The following is a 15505-nucleotide window of genomic DNA, read 5'->3' as shown; positions in this document are numbered from 1 at the left end:
TTAAATTAATTCTTTATTAAATCTACAGAAATACTCATCCATTGCAAAGTGAGTCCATGGCACACAATTTGGAAACATGGAAGTAGGAACATTGTCATAAAATTGATCTGCAACTCCGAAAGTCTCACAATGATAGAAAATGTCACATCTCACGAAACGGTCTCAAAACTGTCTGCCGGCTTACAAAAGGAATGTACCAATATCGATGCGACAACCACGAAAGCTCTGCTTCCAAGCAGTACGACAAAGCACAATAAGGTAGAACCTAGCACATATTAACAGCCAGAACGCTGTGTTTCCAAACACAATAAGCGTTGTGTCCCTCTTTAAGTTTCACAGAGATACAAAGCGATTGATAACGCGTTTCGTTTTGATTCTGAAATTCAGCGTAGGAAAGAGTAAAGTGGAAAGCAGGCTAATTTGATGTGCTCGTATTCTTCCCCATCGGAGCGATCCAACCCTGACTTAGGTGTTGTGGCAAAATAACTTGCCACTAGTGCGTTTAATGGAGGTCATTTTACACAATAGCTGGTAGTGCTTCTGCTCACTTCGAATAACATCTCTGCTATATATCTACATTCCTTCACTGTAAATGTCAAATCCCCTGTCATTGCAGCATATGTCGCTTTACGACTGTTTAGCTTAGCTTCTGTAAGCCTAACCTCAGTAAAATGTACAGACCAAACAATGTACTGTGCTTCCTATACAATCCTACCTGGCTGTAGTGACCAGGCTTGGCAAAAAGTGCATTTCCATGTGGGCTTGACTGTCAATGCTTTAGGTGAAATTATTCTATGAACCTCACTGGGTATAAATGTGACCCTGCAGCTAAACTGTAGGAACAACATGAACACTAGGGCTTTGTCTCAAGCACAGTTCACCAGCAGGTTTTTGCTATGGTTGGATTTGAAGAGTTCTGTAAACACGGATAATGTACAATAGTGACGGTACACTGAAGTCTCTACTGAAGCAGTGCCAACAGGGAAAGTGAGAGTAAAGGTACATATGCTAGAGGGAGAGACTTATGTTCTCCACACTCTTGTCTTTCCCTTTGCACTCATCTCATACGGTTAATACAAACGCTTTTCTCTTTACGGCTCTCTTTCAGCGTCCAGGGGTGAAGATGTAGTCCAGTGCCTGTCTCTCGGCTGCGGCCACATTTGGATGCCACAGATCCACCATGAATACCACTCTCGGGCCATCTTCTGAAGAACCTGAGCACACATATATGGTGTTCATGACAGAGGTGGTAAATAGAAACAATTCTTAGCATTCACTAAGTGTGTATGCACATGTGTGCATAAAATCTGCAAACGAACTGCTATATTTTCACAAAACAATAACGTTCATACTAAAATGTACTCTAAATTAATGCCAGGAACCTTGCACACTTTGTCATATCAAGCTGTGTGCATAGCCTCTGTAAAAATGCTGTTAGTCTGTGCGTAGCAGTCCATCTGTGTGGAGTGGATGCAGAAAGGTGCATTCTTTTGTCACGGGGTAATCACGAACCAGCAACTATAAATCCTTCATTTGCTCTATCCTTCACACAGGCTGCTTTTTATTTGAGAAAATATGATTCCCAGTGCACCACACATTTTCCAGATTACCGAGTGTACTGTTGGTTACAGTTTAATTGCTTTTATATTTAAATCTTTGCATCTTAAGTTAAATTGTGTGACATCAGATATTGGCTTTATTTCTATCACAAAGCTATTGAAAATAATATCTTGGGCACCAAAAATCTGTAACTATTGCATGCTTTTTTCCCTTAATACTGAATAGACTCCTTATGCGGTCCTATCTGCTATAGTTATTCTACACAATATTTATTTTTCTCACCATCATGGAAAGCAGTGTGAAGAAAAGAGTCATCGAACAGCAGGCAGCTTCCCTCAGACCAGCACTGCGGCTCTCCACCTACTACCAACTCACAACCAGAGGGCACCTTCAGTCCTGCACACACACAGAAAATGGCTTACACACCTTAAACAGCCAGACAGATAACTAATATTGCTGCACTCACATACATATAACCCTTACATTACCAGTCAGATGTTTTTTATGATCATTGATGCAAATATAAACTGTGCCCACTAATGTAATTCACTTGTACAAAACTAAAACACATCTAAGCGTCTAGAATAGATGAAGTATCTCAGGATGCAGCTCATGAAGTTGCTTGAGTGGGTTGTGAATTTAAACAACCTCAAATATGTAATGACTTGTTTTAAATACACTAGAGTTCAAAAGTTTGGGTTAGGAAGATTTTTTTTTTTTTTTTTTATCTCTTACGTAAATCACTTCTGGGATGGAAAGCTGGATTTTCCGCAACATTACTCTAGTCTTCAATGTCACATGGTCCTTCAGAAATCATTCTAACATTACTATGAATGATGATTATTATGAAAACAATAGTGGTGTTTAATATTTTTGTGGAAACCATGATTATTTTTTCAGGATTCTTTGATTAACAAAGTTTATTTCAAATATTTTTTTGACATTATAAATGTAATTATCTATGAAGATTCGGGAGGAGCGCGTCAGATACTTAGCCTAATCATCACAGGTGGACCACAATCAAGTAATCAATCCCACAGTATAAATATCGCTGACTTACCTCTATCCATTGACGGTTTATCAGCATCCCTCCTCCACCCCATCTCCTCACTTCAAGTTCACTTTACAATATACGGGGAAGGGGGGGTACTCTAGCTTCGGGCAATTCCCGAGCTCGGAGCCCTTCCCCGGACAGCACGCCAAATACGCATACCATACCTCAGCTAATTATATGTAAGCGTGAACTAGTGAAATGTCTGTAAATGTCTAATGTACTATTAGAACAATTCAATGCAATTTTGAGAAATAATAAATATTTATTTCTTGCCAAAGAAGTTCTGATCCCAAACTTCTGAATGATAGCATAATTCTATAATTTGTATAATTTCCCTACCTTATATTGTGGTATTTCTTAGTTTAGATGACTTAACTTTGAATCTAAAATGTGCAAAGCAGTTTTAATAAACAATGAATAGCTATGCCCAATCTTTTGACTGGTAGTGCACATATATTCACATCCTCTGACCTCTGACCTCTTACCAAGGTGGCAGCGCAGGCGTACATTGGTTGGCCCGTAGTGCTCAGTGATGACGGCTCCTGGACTGAGCACCGAGAAGCAGGCGTTTCCAAACACATTATTCGCAATAAAGGTTCGGAGTTGTCCGAGGACCCTCCACGTGCGTGGACAGCGCCTGGCGTTCAGCACCATCGGAGTACCCTGGTTCACCAGATAGAAGGTCCACCACTGGCCACGAGGTGTGCTGTTGGCCTTCCAGCCCAGGGGAAGTGAAGAGCTGGTCCTACTGGACCGGTACACACTCTCAAATTCAGCCAGGAGTGCGGGAAAACTTCTTTCCAGGAGCTCCACGTCATGCTTCTGTGCCTCCCGTGAGAAGAAAGGAGCAGATGGAAGGTCCGGCAGAAAGAAGACCTCTGGTTTTTGGATAGACGGGCGGTTGCAGAGCAGATATCGGCCTTGCTCACGTACGCCCTTGTGCACACGGCCCATACCGGCCCAGGTATAACGCTTGGCGTACTCCTGCAGACTATGGTAGAGCCGCTGGTTCAGGCCCTCGCCTGGTTTGGTGCAACGGAAGCACTCAGGCGACTGACAGTAGGCGAAGCCATTGAGTTCTTCCTCGCTGGCACTGCTTCCTCCAACCCCGCTGACCTGAAGGAGTTTCGATGAGCCTACACGGGCCGAGAGGTCAGAGGAGAGAACTCCACCAGGAACGGCCCCGCCACGCGGCTCGGGGCTGAAAGCACCACGGAGCGAAGGTGCGGTGTGTTCACATCCAACACGATAGCAGTACCAGATAAACAGAAGGGCGAGACAAAGAGCAGTGCCTAGAGCACTGGACTCACACTCTCGCACCGACTGCATGCCACCTGCCACCCATTCCCTCATCCGCTCTAAAGACCACTCCATCCCTGCACACAAACATACACACACACTCACTCTATCTCAAGCGCACACACTCAGACGTACATGTAGATATGATTTAGAGATTCTTATTTGTTGGACCGTGGCTTGATTTAGCGTTTTAGTGACGTGGCACAGCCTTTGCCTGTCATCAAGGAGCTTTTTGTGCAGTCTAATTCGATCACGGGCCAACTGTTTTGGTTAACGCAAGCAAGCTTTTCTCTTCCATTTCAATGCATTTGGAAATGTTGACAGTGTGCTGGCGTGAGATAATTCAGCTGCTTCTTGCCTCCTGATCCAGACCAACAGGGACACAGTGCACCCGAGGGCACCTGGGAGAGAGAAAAAAAAGCAGATATAGACATTTTGTAATAAAATGCAGCAGAATATCACTACGCTGACACTGCCGTTGAGGTAAACTGCATCACACCTGCCTTGACGGCCTGGTTTGACCACATGATCATTTCAATGTACCACCCACACTCATTCGGCTACTTCTCTACCCCTCCCCACTCAAGCACAGAGCGACGAGCAGTTTGATAGAGACCGCAGCACAACACGGGTATGACATCTGAAATCCAGTCTTTGCAACACCTCCGCACTGCACTTTTTAAAATCACGAGTCATGACAGTATTCCTGTACTGCAATAAAAGCATGCATACAGTCAACACAAACCTACAGCAGGGATCAATCTGACCATAGAGCCTGACTGCCTGACATAAAGACAACAGGGAATTGTTGCATTACTGTTTATTACTGCATTAAGATCCTTCAGATGCAACCTGACAGGTTAGTAGAAATGAAAGACAAAATCAAACCTAAGGTTTAATGCAACATCTCACGGCGGCTGTCAACACAGACAGATTGCGAAAGTGAGAAAAAGAGTTACAGCAAGGGAATGCGTAAAATAATACAGCGCAGAGAAAAACAACATTTAAATGATAAGATTAAGCATGCTAAGACTATAAAGGACGATGTTAATTAGATAATTAAGGCCCAATCAACTATATATTTACCGAGAGCTCCGCTGCACTTCTCGTGTCTGTCAGATTTGCAGACTGTTGTTCCGCGCGGAGCGTCCAGTTATCTGCCTCTACACTTCTCTCTCAGACACCTCCCTGTCGCTGTGTTTCATTGCAGTTTCTTGTGCTGCCCTTATGTCTGTAAAGCGCTGTCGGGCGACGTCCATAATGCCGAAGACAGCCGGAAAGAAACTACCATGACAGACGTCTGACGTCTCATCACTGAAATCTGGCCGTTTATATAACAAAGACGCCCAACTGACAGACCGGTTACTGAAACCATAACAAACGCTTCATTATAATATTAATCGATGCTGTTCCTAGTTAGTAACCACATTAACACGAATAATATAAAATAACAGTAATCTCAATAATGATTAATAAATGGAGTCTCCTCCTACAGCACTACATGCAGGTTGTAACGCGCATAAGGAGGGTGCCACGGGGAGTTGGGGTGGGGGTGTTGAATCATCTCAGTGAATCGAATCTTCATCCGTTCACCAAAAAGATTCACTTAATGACAAATTTCAGTGAGCCTTTCGAGGATGGGGCCTTTCTGCGTTCTCTGAAATATTGAACAATTGAACACATTTAAACAATTGCATCGAGCGGGTCGTTGAATCCTACACGCAAAAGATTCCTTAAACTCCGAGTCGTTCATGACAAAATCTTCAGAAAGTTTAAGCGTTCAAAACGGTTACGTTACCTAATAAATGTCAAAAGCAATGAATGATCTATCTTCACTTTTAACATTAATAGAGACTATGTTTAACTAAATACACTATGATTAAACACGATCATCAGTCATTTTCACGTTCATCATTGTTTAATCTGCCGTCTCTGCTGTTGTGAATTCAGTAATGTTACTCAAAGGTGAAAAGGTTTTGGATCAAAACACTGATCAACTGAATTCGCAAACGATTCAATCCACTAAATACCTCGACCCTAGAGGAAAGAAAGCAAAGAAAGTCGTGTGCTTCAAATGGTTTAAAGCCGAAAAGTGCTTAGTAATTCACGATTTGTTCGTTTTAATATTCATTCACATCCATCTGCACACTTACCTGTAAGCTACGGATGCTCACGTAGCCTTTCTCTGTCAACAGATATAAACCCACAGAACACGAACTAATCACGAGGAAACATGACAAAGAACAGAACAAAGTAAATTAAACTTCTGCCAGGAAGTTAAACTATACGTCAGTTTCACTCTAAGATTGCGTGTTTTTTTTTCTAATAAAAGCATTAGTAGTTGTTTACAAGTGACACCTCAACGGTCTACAATTCCCATGGTGCATTGTGCGCTAAACAGACAACTTCCTCTGACGTCAGGCTCGTGAGCGTTTAGCTCAAGAACCGCCAACAGATGCGCCTGACAGACAGTATTGTTTGGAAAAAGGTTTGGTTAATATCTAATAAATATTTGATTACAAACAAGGTTAAGGAAGTATCATTCGAAATTATACACAGGATTTACCCAGCCAAACATTATTTGGTAAAATTCAAATCTGATATCGATATTAGTTGCTCTTTTAGTGTTAGTTGCCCTGAAACTGTGGTAAATTTGTTTTGGCATTGCCCTTTTGTAAACCTATTTTGGCAAAATCTATGTGATTTTATTGTGCAGAATATTGATCATCATTTTGTTTTGTTATGGAAATTTGTATTATTTGGTATGTTGGAAAACAGCAAAGAAAACGTTTACATGATCAATCTTATTGTTTTACATGCAAAATTTAATATTCACAAATGTAAGTTCTCATGCAAAAAAAACCTTGTTTTATTTCTTTTAGGAAGGAAATGGAGCATTATATTGATACTATACGATTTTAGTTTAAACAAAAAGCAATTAAAACAGTGAAAGTTTGTAAACGCTTTAATATTTTTATATAAATTAGTATGTGGATACAGCCCCCTAGTGTGAAATTGTTTATTTCATGTGTAATGTTTGTCTATATCAGGTATAATGTTTGTTTTATACATGTAATTTGGATCTTGTTAATTAATAAAAGTTTACATCAAAAAAAAAAAAAAAAAAAAACCGCCAACAGATGATACCGTAAAAATGTACCGCTTTGTGATTTGTTTAGAAATTGCAGCGTGTCGTTGTTATTTCCAATGGTCTTCGTCGATTAGTTTTTGCTCTTATTCATTTATTTAAAAATCGTGCGGAAATCTGCTTTACACTTATTGAACCTGCAAGCTGGTAAACTGTCCTGTTCAAAATGCAGTTATGCAGGCGTGGTCTATTAATGAAACCTGTCACTTTTCCAGAAAACAGAGACAGCGCAAACTAAAAATTACTGCCAGTGCCAAATTCGAAACTTGCCTTAAAGGGCCAGTTCACCCAAAAATGTTAGTTCTGTCATCATTTACTCACTCTTACGTCGTTCCAAACCTGTATGAGTTGCTTTCTTATGCTGAACATAAAAGAAGAAATTTGGAGATTGCTGGTAATCAAACAGTTGGTGGATCCCATTGACTTCCATAGTATTTTTTATTTTTTTTAACCTACTATGGAAGTCAATGGTAACCACCAACTTTGACATAAGAAAGCAACTCATACAGGCTTGGAACGACATGAGGGTGGGTAAATGATGACAGAATTTTATTTTTTTGGGCAAACTGTCCCTTTAAGGTGACACGAGATGAACAGCTTCCTGATGTTCTGCCTGTTTGCATGGGCGAATCCTCAAAGATAATCTTTCTAGATTTCATGAAGGACCTCCCTCTTTTCCAAGCCCTCATATGAGAAGCTTACCAACAAAACCAACTTGAAAAGCAGATAATGTTTCTTAAAAAAAAGAATATTCATGTGTAACTTAAGTTAAATGTATGTATAAATACAGTTTTGCTGAAAACTGAAATTAATTGAAATATAGAACTCGTATAAGTTATTTTTTTCTCATGCATGCATTAATTCTCTTTAGACTTTATCTAATAGAAGTTTAAATTTGACAATATGCTTTCCTGTGCACATAAATACATCTATTAATATGTGATGAATCCATACATTTTCTAATAATGGCAGCATATGCCCAAAAAGGTATGCAGTTTGAACATGAATTGTCACTTTAAAAGAGTTTTGATGCAAACACTTACAGTATGACTGAATGTATAGTATTATCAATTTGATTGCATACTTGACACATGCGCACTTGTGAGTTTCATCCTTGTCCAGTGTCAGGGCTATTTTAGAAGTTATGACTGATAAAGATGTCTTTTTAAACTCGTTAAACTAGAGTTGCGGGTTTCTTCTCTGCGAGGTAGTATGTTGTTTGTGCAGCCTCCAGTAGTCCAGTAAGCTTATTTGTTGCTTTTCATCTGTAAAACTTACATACAGTTGTTTGTGTGGTTGAAAAATATGTCTGCATGCACGCTATAGGCTGATGATAAAATTAATGTTCACATGCACGTACAGTGCATACCTAAATCTGAAGTATACTTTGTGGTTTAGAAATACAAGTTGCACATGTGCAATCCTATGCTGGTGACAATATTTTTGTCTTGTACACTATATGTTTACATTACTATATGCATAAAAACCATCCCATGAGGCCAAGTCATATTTGTAAATGGTAGGGAACATAACATTGCAAACAAGGAGAATTGTGCACATGTATAGTACTGTGTGCTGATGACAGTATTTACATCACATGCACTATACATAAGCGTACAAGCTTTGGGGTTTTAGTAAAGAGCTGTACTCGTATAGTAAGTGCATACTATGAAAATAATGAAGTGTCACATGCACTGTACGATGTCTGCACATGTAAAAGTATACTTTGGGCTTTACTGTCCCATGAAGCCACATGAGAATAAAAATATACTACAAAAATATACTATGCCATTTTCCCCTAAACCAGTCCTTCTTTAGTAGTGACTACATTAACAATCTCATTATTTGAAGACTAATTCTCAAAGCACCAACACATGCTGACAATAGCATTTCATGAACCAACAAACACTCTGCACATGCTGACATTGGTCAGTACTTGTTTTGAACATGTTGAGTGTTTGGCAACAGGGATAACACACTGATCTGACAAATGTGACAAATCATGGCTGTTGCTGTTGATCAGCCTATGTCGGTGCAGTGTGCATTAGCTTTTAGAGAAACATTTAAAAATATAAATGATGATTTTTGATCAATTATTTTGTGCACAGTTGTGCACCTTGTAATACAGTAATACTAGCATCTTAATTAACTGCCTATATTCAAAAATATTATTTAACCATTTAATTTATAAGTCAAACATCATTACAAGTCATGAAGGTAGCTTAAGTAACTCACTTTTAGTGTGGCAGTAATGTGATCCCCTCTGAGACACATGGTGGTCCAGCAGAGAAATCCACCCCACGGCTGCAGAGGCAATGTCTCTAAAAATTGAAGTTTGCCTAATACCATTTAAGGGTACAAAAACAGTTTACACAATCTAATTTAGACTTCACCTCTACATCTTGACAATGCGCTTAATTGGGCGTTCACACTGTGAAAGGGGAGGGCTATAGCGCACTTCTGCTGTACTCTAGAAGTTCAACGATAAAGCAAAGCCGCAACTGGTCTGGATACAATGGCCAGACGAAAAGAGAAAGTTTGCTTGTGCATAAGTATTCCGATTATATGTATTATTATAATTATTATTATTTGTGCGACTCACTTTAACGAGGAGTGTGCTGATGGACTTTTCAAAAAAGCAGCAGTGGCAGCAGACTCGGAAACCTGCTCAAAGATCGGGCGGTGAGTGACAGTCTCTTACTAGCTTTTTAGTAGGCTACATAGATGTGTAGTACACTATGAACGCGGTGCACTAGCTATGAGTTGTGTTCGTTGAATTCAGGAATAGTGTGCTTACGGATTGCTGGATTAAAATATTTTAGCGAGTACTTTAAAATCTAGCATCCACAACTTTCATTTAAACATGCATTTGATGTGGATTAAGTTTTCCTGGAAAACGCCAGGATGAGGATAAGGATAAATGTGAGGATAAGAGCGGCTACTGAGGTGAATCGCCCGGTTAAAAGTAGCTAGCTGGACAGAAAGTTTGAAGTCAATTAGGTAGAGTATCTTCTTCACAGCCTAATCCTCTTGACACCAATCTCTGACTTCCTCTCACTAGAGGAGATCCTGGACAACAACTAATGATTTAGACCTATATCGGCAGATTCTTAAACATACGATTACTTTAACGCTATTTCATAAGTTTGTTATTATAAAGAAAAGTCAGTTGTTTCTACAAATATATATATATATATATATATATATATATATATATATATATATATATATATATATATATATATTTTCGAGATGGGTCGAAAAAATGTGACGTCACAAAGGTTAGAAAAGTAGGCTAATGTTGACAAACTATTTAAATATAGATGATTTGTAAACATACATTATTCAAAACACATTATTTATGCCAGCGACCGGCAGAGACATCTGGCAGGTCTTAAAGCACGTTAGATACGTGACCCCTTGACGTTGAAGTTATGTCACTGCAATTTCTCTCTCTCTCTCTCTCTCTCTCTCGCTCGCTCTCTCTGGCCTCCAGTAATAATTAACTCCCGAGTTTTTGGAACCTTTTCAATACATTTAATGAAGCGCGAGAAACAAAAACCAAACCAAAAGTAACATACAAAAGTGAGTTGATCAGGCTTTCATTTTGCCGCCTTGAGAAGTCCTTACCTATCAAAATGAGTAAACAGTTGTAGTAAAAGAACCACGGTTCTACAGCATCGACGGATCCAGCTGAGACAGGAGTAATCGAACTCTGCTTCGGATCAAGCACTCGGCGAATTAAGTGTGAACGCACCATTATATAGAAATAATAATAATTGTGCGAATCACTAACGTTTATATAAATAAATGTCAACTTAGCAGAAAGTGAATACTTTCCAGATAGTATCCAAATAAACATTTACTACAATACCAGTACAGGTATTTAGTTTTGTAAACAGCCTATTTTCTATGTACAGGATAGCTATAGCTGCTTTTAAATGTTAGGGAGGGGAGCTCTTGGATAATCATATGGAGATCCTTGACAGTCTGTAAACCCCAGCTTTAGCCCATTTCTGTCTTTTTTCCCCTTCTCCCCTAGAGATATACTGCAGTTGGGTGGCTCGGCCGTAGATGGCGCCATTGCTACTTTACTGTGCACGTCAATCATAAATCCTCAGAGTATGGGCATCGGTGGAGGATCTATATTCACAATACGGGAACAAAGTGGTGAGGGTTATCCTACCTTTAATACCTTAAATAAATCATCGTTTTATTTTATATAATGCATAATATTGTTAATGTTCATCCACATCTCTATTATCTAGGCAAAGTGAGAATAATCAATGCCAGAGAGACTGTCCCAAAAGCTTTTAAAACGGATCTTCTTGCCATGTGTCCACCAACAACACAGTCGATGGAAGGTGACAGTGAACAGTGGAATGAACCTTTTTTTTAAAAACTTAAATATGTAAATATTTATATTTAAATATGTGCAATGCCCTATGGCAAAGTGATCCTTTAAATACAGTCCTTGTTATGTCTTATACAGGAAGTAGTCTTCTTATCACTCAGTGTACTGAACATTTTAAGCACACATGATAGCTGTAGTTTTCTCTCTATCTATAGCTGCTCACTGGATCGGTGTCCCTGGTGATATCCGTGGCTATGAGCGAGCTCATAAACTGTATGGACGTCTGCCTTGGGCCAGTTTATTTGAGCCCACTATCAAGATGGCTAGAGAGGGTGTCCCTGTGCCTTATGTGCTCTCTCGATTTTTGCCACTTCTTGAAAACGTGAAGCCAGAATCATTACCATTACGGTAATACATGTACTCACAATCTGAATAAATTCAGACTTATAATGTTCCCTTTACTAGAGCTTTTTTTAAATGAAACATGTCACTCAAATAAGAGCAAAAAATCCATCTGTTTTTGATTTTTAGCCAGTTATTCCAGAATGAAAAAGGTGAGCTGTTGAAAGAGGGGGACATTGTGAGATTTGAGAAACTAGCAGATACGCTTGAGATCATCGCGAAACATGGGGCGGATGCTTTATATGTTGGAGACATTGCCAAAGAACTTGTCAGTGATATACAAAATGCAGGTAATTCAGAATGGCGCTATCTACAATTGTGATTTCCATTAATAAACATGAACCACAGTTTATTTACTGTATATTTCAGGCGGAACAGTATCTCTAGAGGACTTGATGTCATTCAAGGCATCTGAATTTGGTGCCTGGGAAGTGACTCTAGGAGAGTATGACATGTACTTTCCTCCACCGCCAGCAGGTGGCGCTACACTCAGCTTCATACTTAATACCATGCAAGGTGGGACAACTAATTAACCCATTTGTCCTAGGTTAAGGTTCATTAGTTAACATTGGTTAACTACTTTAGTTAAAATGAACTAATCATGAACAATACTCTGTTTTGAGTTCACATTCATTCTAACATCTACTAATGCATTATTAAAATCAAAAGTTTTACTTGATAATAATAGTTACTGCACTGAGAATTACATGAACTAACAATGAACCACTGTATTTTCATTAATGAAGATAAACAAAGATTGATAAATGCTGTAATATATTTACTGTTCATTGTTTGTTAATGTTAATCCAGAACCTTATTGATAAAATGTTACCATATTAGTTATTCAATAAATGAATTAATGATACGTTCTCAAAAGTCTTTCTAATCTGTTACACTGATTTCACTCTCTGTTTTCCTCAGGTTTTAACCTAAGTCCTGCATCTCTGGAGGGGGACGAGAAGGTCTTAACATTTCAGCGTTACGTAGAAACCTGTAAATTCGCCAACGGTCTGAAGAAGTTCATGAAAGATCCCAAATTTGCCTCTCAAGCGGTAGGCTCTGTATGAGAAAATTGTTGGTTTTACATTTTTAACTTGTCTGTAAGTGTTAAAGGCATGATACCATTGGTCGGAACTCGGGCTGTACTTTAGTAACAACAGAAACATTACAGTCATTACACTCTCTGGAGGCGCTGGTGTAATCTGGTGTAATGACTTAAGTGTTGTGTTCTGGGTAATCATTACTGCAGGCAGTAGAGTAAAGCACAGCAACACTGCCATTATTTTATGCAACCCACTGGTTGGGAAACATTCTGTTCTGTGTGGCTTGAATAGGAGGCAGTTGAGATCATTCAGAAGCATTTTGCGGATAAAGTGAGAGAAAAAATCAGCCCTGACCACACTTATGATGCCAGCTACTACAACACCACTCCATACCTGGACTCTCATGGCACCACACATGTGTCCGTGCTCGCTGAGGATGGTATGGCAGTGTCTGTGACCAGCACCATCAACCAAATGTATGTGCTCTTAAGTAGCATTCAGTGCATTTATACACACAGTGAGATAATATATTATTATAATATTACTTTATTCAAGAATGCAGTGAAATGCAGGAATAAATTGTGCTTTAGAAAGTGTCAGAACTGACTGTTTCCTTTTCTGTTCTCAGATTTGGATCCAAAATTTTCTCTCCCAAAACAGGCATTATCCTCAACAATCAACTTGCAGACTTCTGTGGGAAAACAGACCAGATTCATGCTGGTCAGTAGACATTTACAGATTCATTCTTGACATATTCAAAATAATATTTTTGGATCGATACACATACTATCAACCTTTGCAGTTGCAATAGGACACTTACAAGTGGATGCACACTATTTTTTTTAAAGATGCACAATATATAAGTACCATATATGTTAACAGCCGGCATTAGAGAATTTATATTTTGATATATTAGAGATTGATATTTAATTGTGCATGCTCTTTTCTCCTATTTTCTCTTTTAGATGATATGTGAGACTGATAAAAATGTCTAGGATTTACTTTGAAACAGTTTTAACTAATAAACTTTACTTTAATTTAAGTATATATATATAATAAAATATATAAAAATATTTTTTCACTGTGTATATTATGTAATATTTACAGTTTATATTATAAATGCAATCTTTAGCAAATCTCACATTGATTTGATTTAGTGTTTTATTGATTTATTTAGACAAGAATGTACAGCATTTTAATCTTATCACTTATCAGGCATAATATAAACATAATTGTCAGCTTATATGTATCACATAGATTTTTCAAATCGATAAATGCATTATTTAAAAAAAACATAGCGCCACATGACTCAAAAATTATACATTAAGCTAATCCAATAGCGTTCTTCATGTGATAGCTTCTAAACTAATTGGTGTATTAAAAATTCTATTTAACTTAAAACATACAAACAGAAAAAAACATTTACACCAAATTTTGACCAGTAGTGTATGCCACTTTTTTTATTTTATTTCTATAACAGAAGTAGTTTTTAACAAAATATGGTTACCTTTACGTATAATGTCTCTTTTATATATTGGTGTATGTTGTTGTTTATGAAGGTTAAACCAAAAGACAATGCAACCTTTGTACCAGCTACCACAGATGTTTTACATAAACTCGTTCGTTTAAAAAGATTTTCATTAGTTATTAAATCAGACTGAATAATGACAAATAATAATGACAAATTTACACTAACACAATGGGGTAGATCAAATAGATCAAATAAAAATAAATCCTTCAGTTAACAATTTAGTTTACAATAAAATCCCTATCTCAGAAATGATTATTTATACAGCGTCACAGTTCAATTAGTAGATTCATTTTTACAAAATAATTTCTGTAAATGCTTCAATAAAAATGCTCGAAAACACACAGAACACCTAATATTCCTTTGAATTAGAATAGAAGGATGGAATATTTTGACACTTTGTGGGTATGTAGTAAACTGATGTAATATGTGTTCTGTGTGTATCTGTGTGAAGGGGAGCAGCCCCCATCCTCCATGTCTCCAGTGATCCTTTATTCCCCATCTCAGAAGCACACTGTGGTCATAGGAGCCTCAGGTGGCAGTATGATCACTACCGGGGTGGCTCTGGTGAGTCTATACTGCACTTTAACAAATTGAACACATTGTGATTCAATAATCCAACTCTATCTGAAATCCTTCTTACTAGACTCTCATGAACTTCCTGTGGTTCGGCAAGACTCTGCAAGACTCCATCGACGCCCCTGTAGTGTTTGTGGACTCCAAAAACATCCTCAAATTTGAGCCCTTGTTTGACAAGGTAAGTAGATACACGTGTTTGTTTCCATGTGATAAACAGTTTGTAAAGGATCAGGTGAAATTACTAAACCACCTACGTTTCCTTTTTTCCCTTAGATTGTTCTGGAGTCACTTTACAAGATTGGGCACGAAGTCAAAGTCCCAGTTCATTTTTATAATGTGGTAAATGCAGTGTCAAAGGAAAACAACTGCATAGAGGCTGTATCTGACTCACGGAAACATGGAAAGGCTGCAGGGTATTGACCTGGAGTTCAGCTGAAGACTAACTCACACAAGCTCTTCTTGATGCATCTGTGTTGTGTTTGGATGAAGTAAACCACAGATATGTGAAGTTTTGATGTTTTACTATGAAAAAACATGA

The 15505-nt window shown here is 38.3% G+C and overlaps 2 protein-coding genes across 6 annotated transcripts; one reads left to right on the top strand and one right to left on the bottom strand.

The window, feature by feature from the left end:
- Positions 1 to 6282, bottom strand: asphd2 (aspartate beta-hydroxylase domain containing 2). 4 transcript variants are annotated; one of them, XM_026244218.1, is made up of 5 exons: positions 6067 to 6282; positions 4085 to 4314; positions 3100 to 3990; positions 1843 to 1956; positions 1 to 1214 (listed from the first exon to the last, which is right to left on the bottom strand). In XM_026244218.1, the coding sequence occupies exons 3-5, from the start codon at positions 3986 to 3988 to the stop codon at positions 1105 to 1107; spliced, it is 1113 nt and encodes a 370-aa protein (XP_026100003.1). In that variant the 5' UTR covers positions 3989 to 3990; positions 4085 to 4314; positions 6067 to 6282; the 3' UTR covers positions 1 to 1104. The 4 variants fall into 4 exon arrangements, with proteins under 4 accessions (XP_026100003.1, XP_026099999.1, XP_026100000.1 ...); XM_026244214.1 differs by having other exon boundaries at positions 3100 to 4314; XM_026244215.1 differs by lacking the exon at positions 6067 to 6282 and adding an exon at positions 5000 to 6034 and having other exon boundaries at positions 3100 to 4314.
- A 30-nt stretch (positions 6283 to 6312) lies between these two features.
- On the top strand, positions 6313 to 15505 carry ggt5a (gamma-glutamyltransferase 5a). Of its 2 annotated transcripts, none has more exons than XM_026244213.1 (12): positions 6313 to 6401; positions 11104 to 11231; positions 11330 to 11425; positions 11631 to 11823; positions 11947 to 12107; positions 12187 to 12333; positions 12739 to 12869; positions 13152 to 13336; positions 13489 to 13580; positions 14843 to 14955; positions 15035 to 15145; positions 15241 to 15505. In XM_026244213.1, exons 2-12 carry the CDS (start codon positions 11186 to 11188, stop codon positions 15385 to 15387), a joined length of 1422 nt encoding a protein of 473 aa, XP_026099998.1. In that variant the 5' UTR covers positions 6313 to 6401; positions 11104 to 11185; the 3' UTR covers positions 15388 to 15505. The 2 variants fall into 2 exon arrangements, with proteins under 2 accessions (XP_026099998.1, XP_026099997.1); XM_026244212.1 differs by lacking the exon at positions 6313 to 6401 and adding an exon at positions 9450 to 9743.

This window comes from Carassius auratus, unplaced genomic scaffold (assembly GCF_003368295.1).
Source record: "Carassius auratus strain Wakin unplaced genomic scaffold, ASM336829v1 scaf_tig00005214, whole genome shotgun sequence".
NCBI lineage: Eukaryota > Metazoa > Chordata > Actinopteri > Cypriniformes > Cyprinidae > Carassius > Carassius auratus.
The sequence above is the reverse complement of the archived record's forward strand: the minus strand, read 5'-3'. Positions and strand labels throughout refer to the sequence as shown.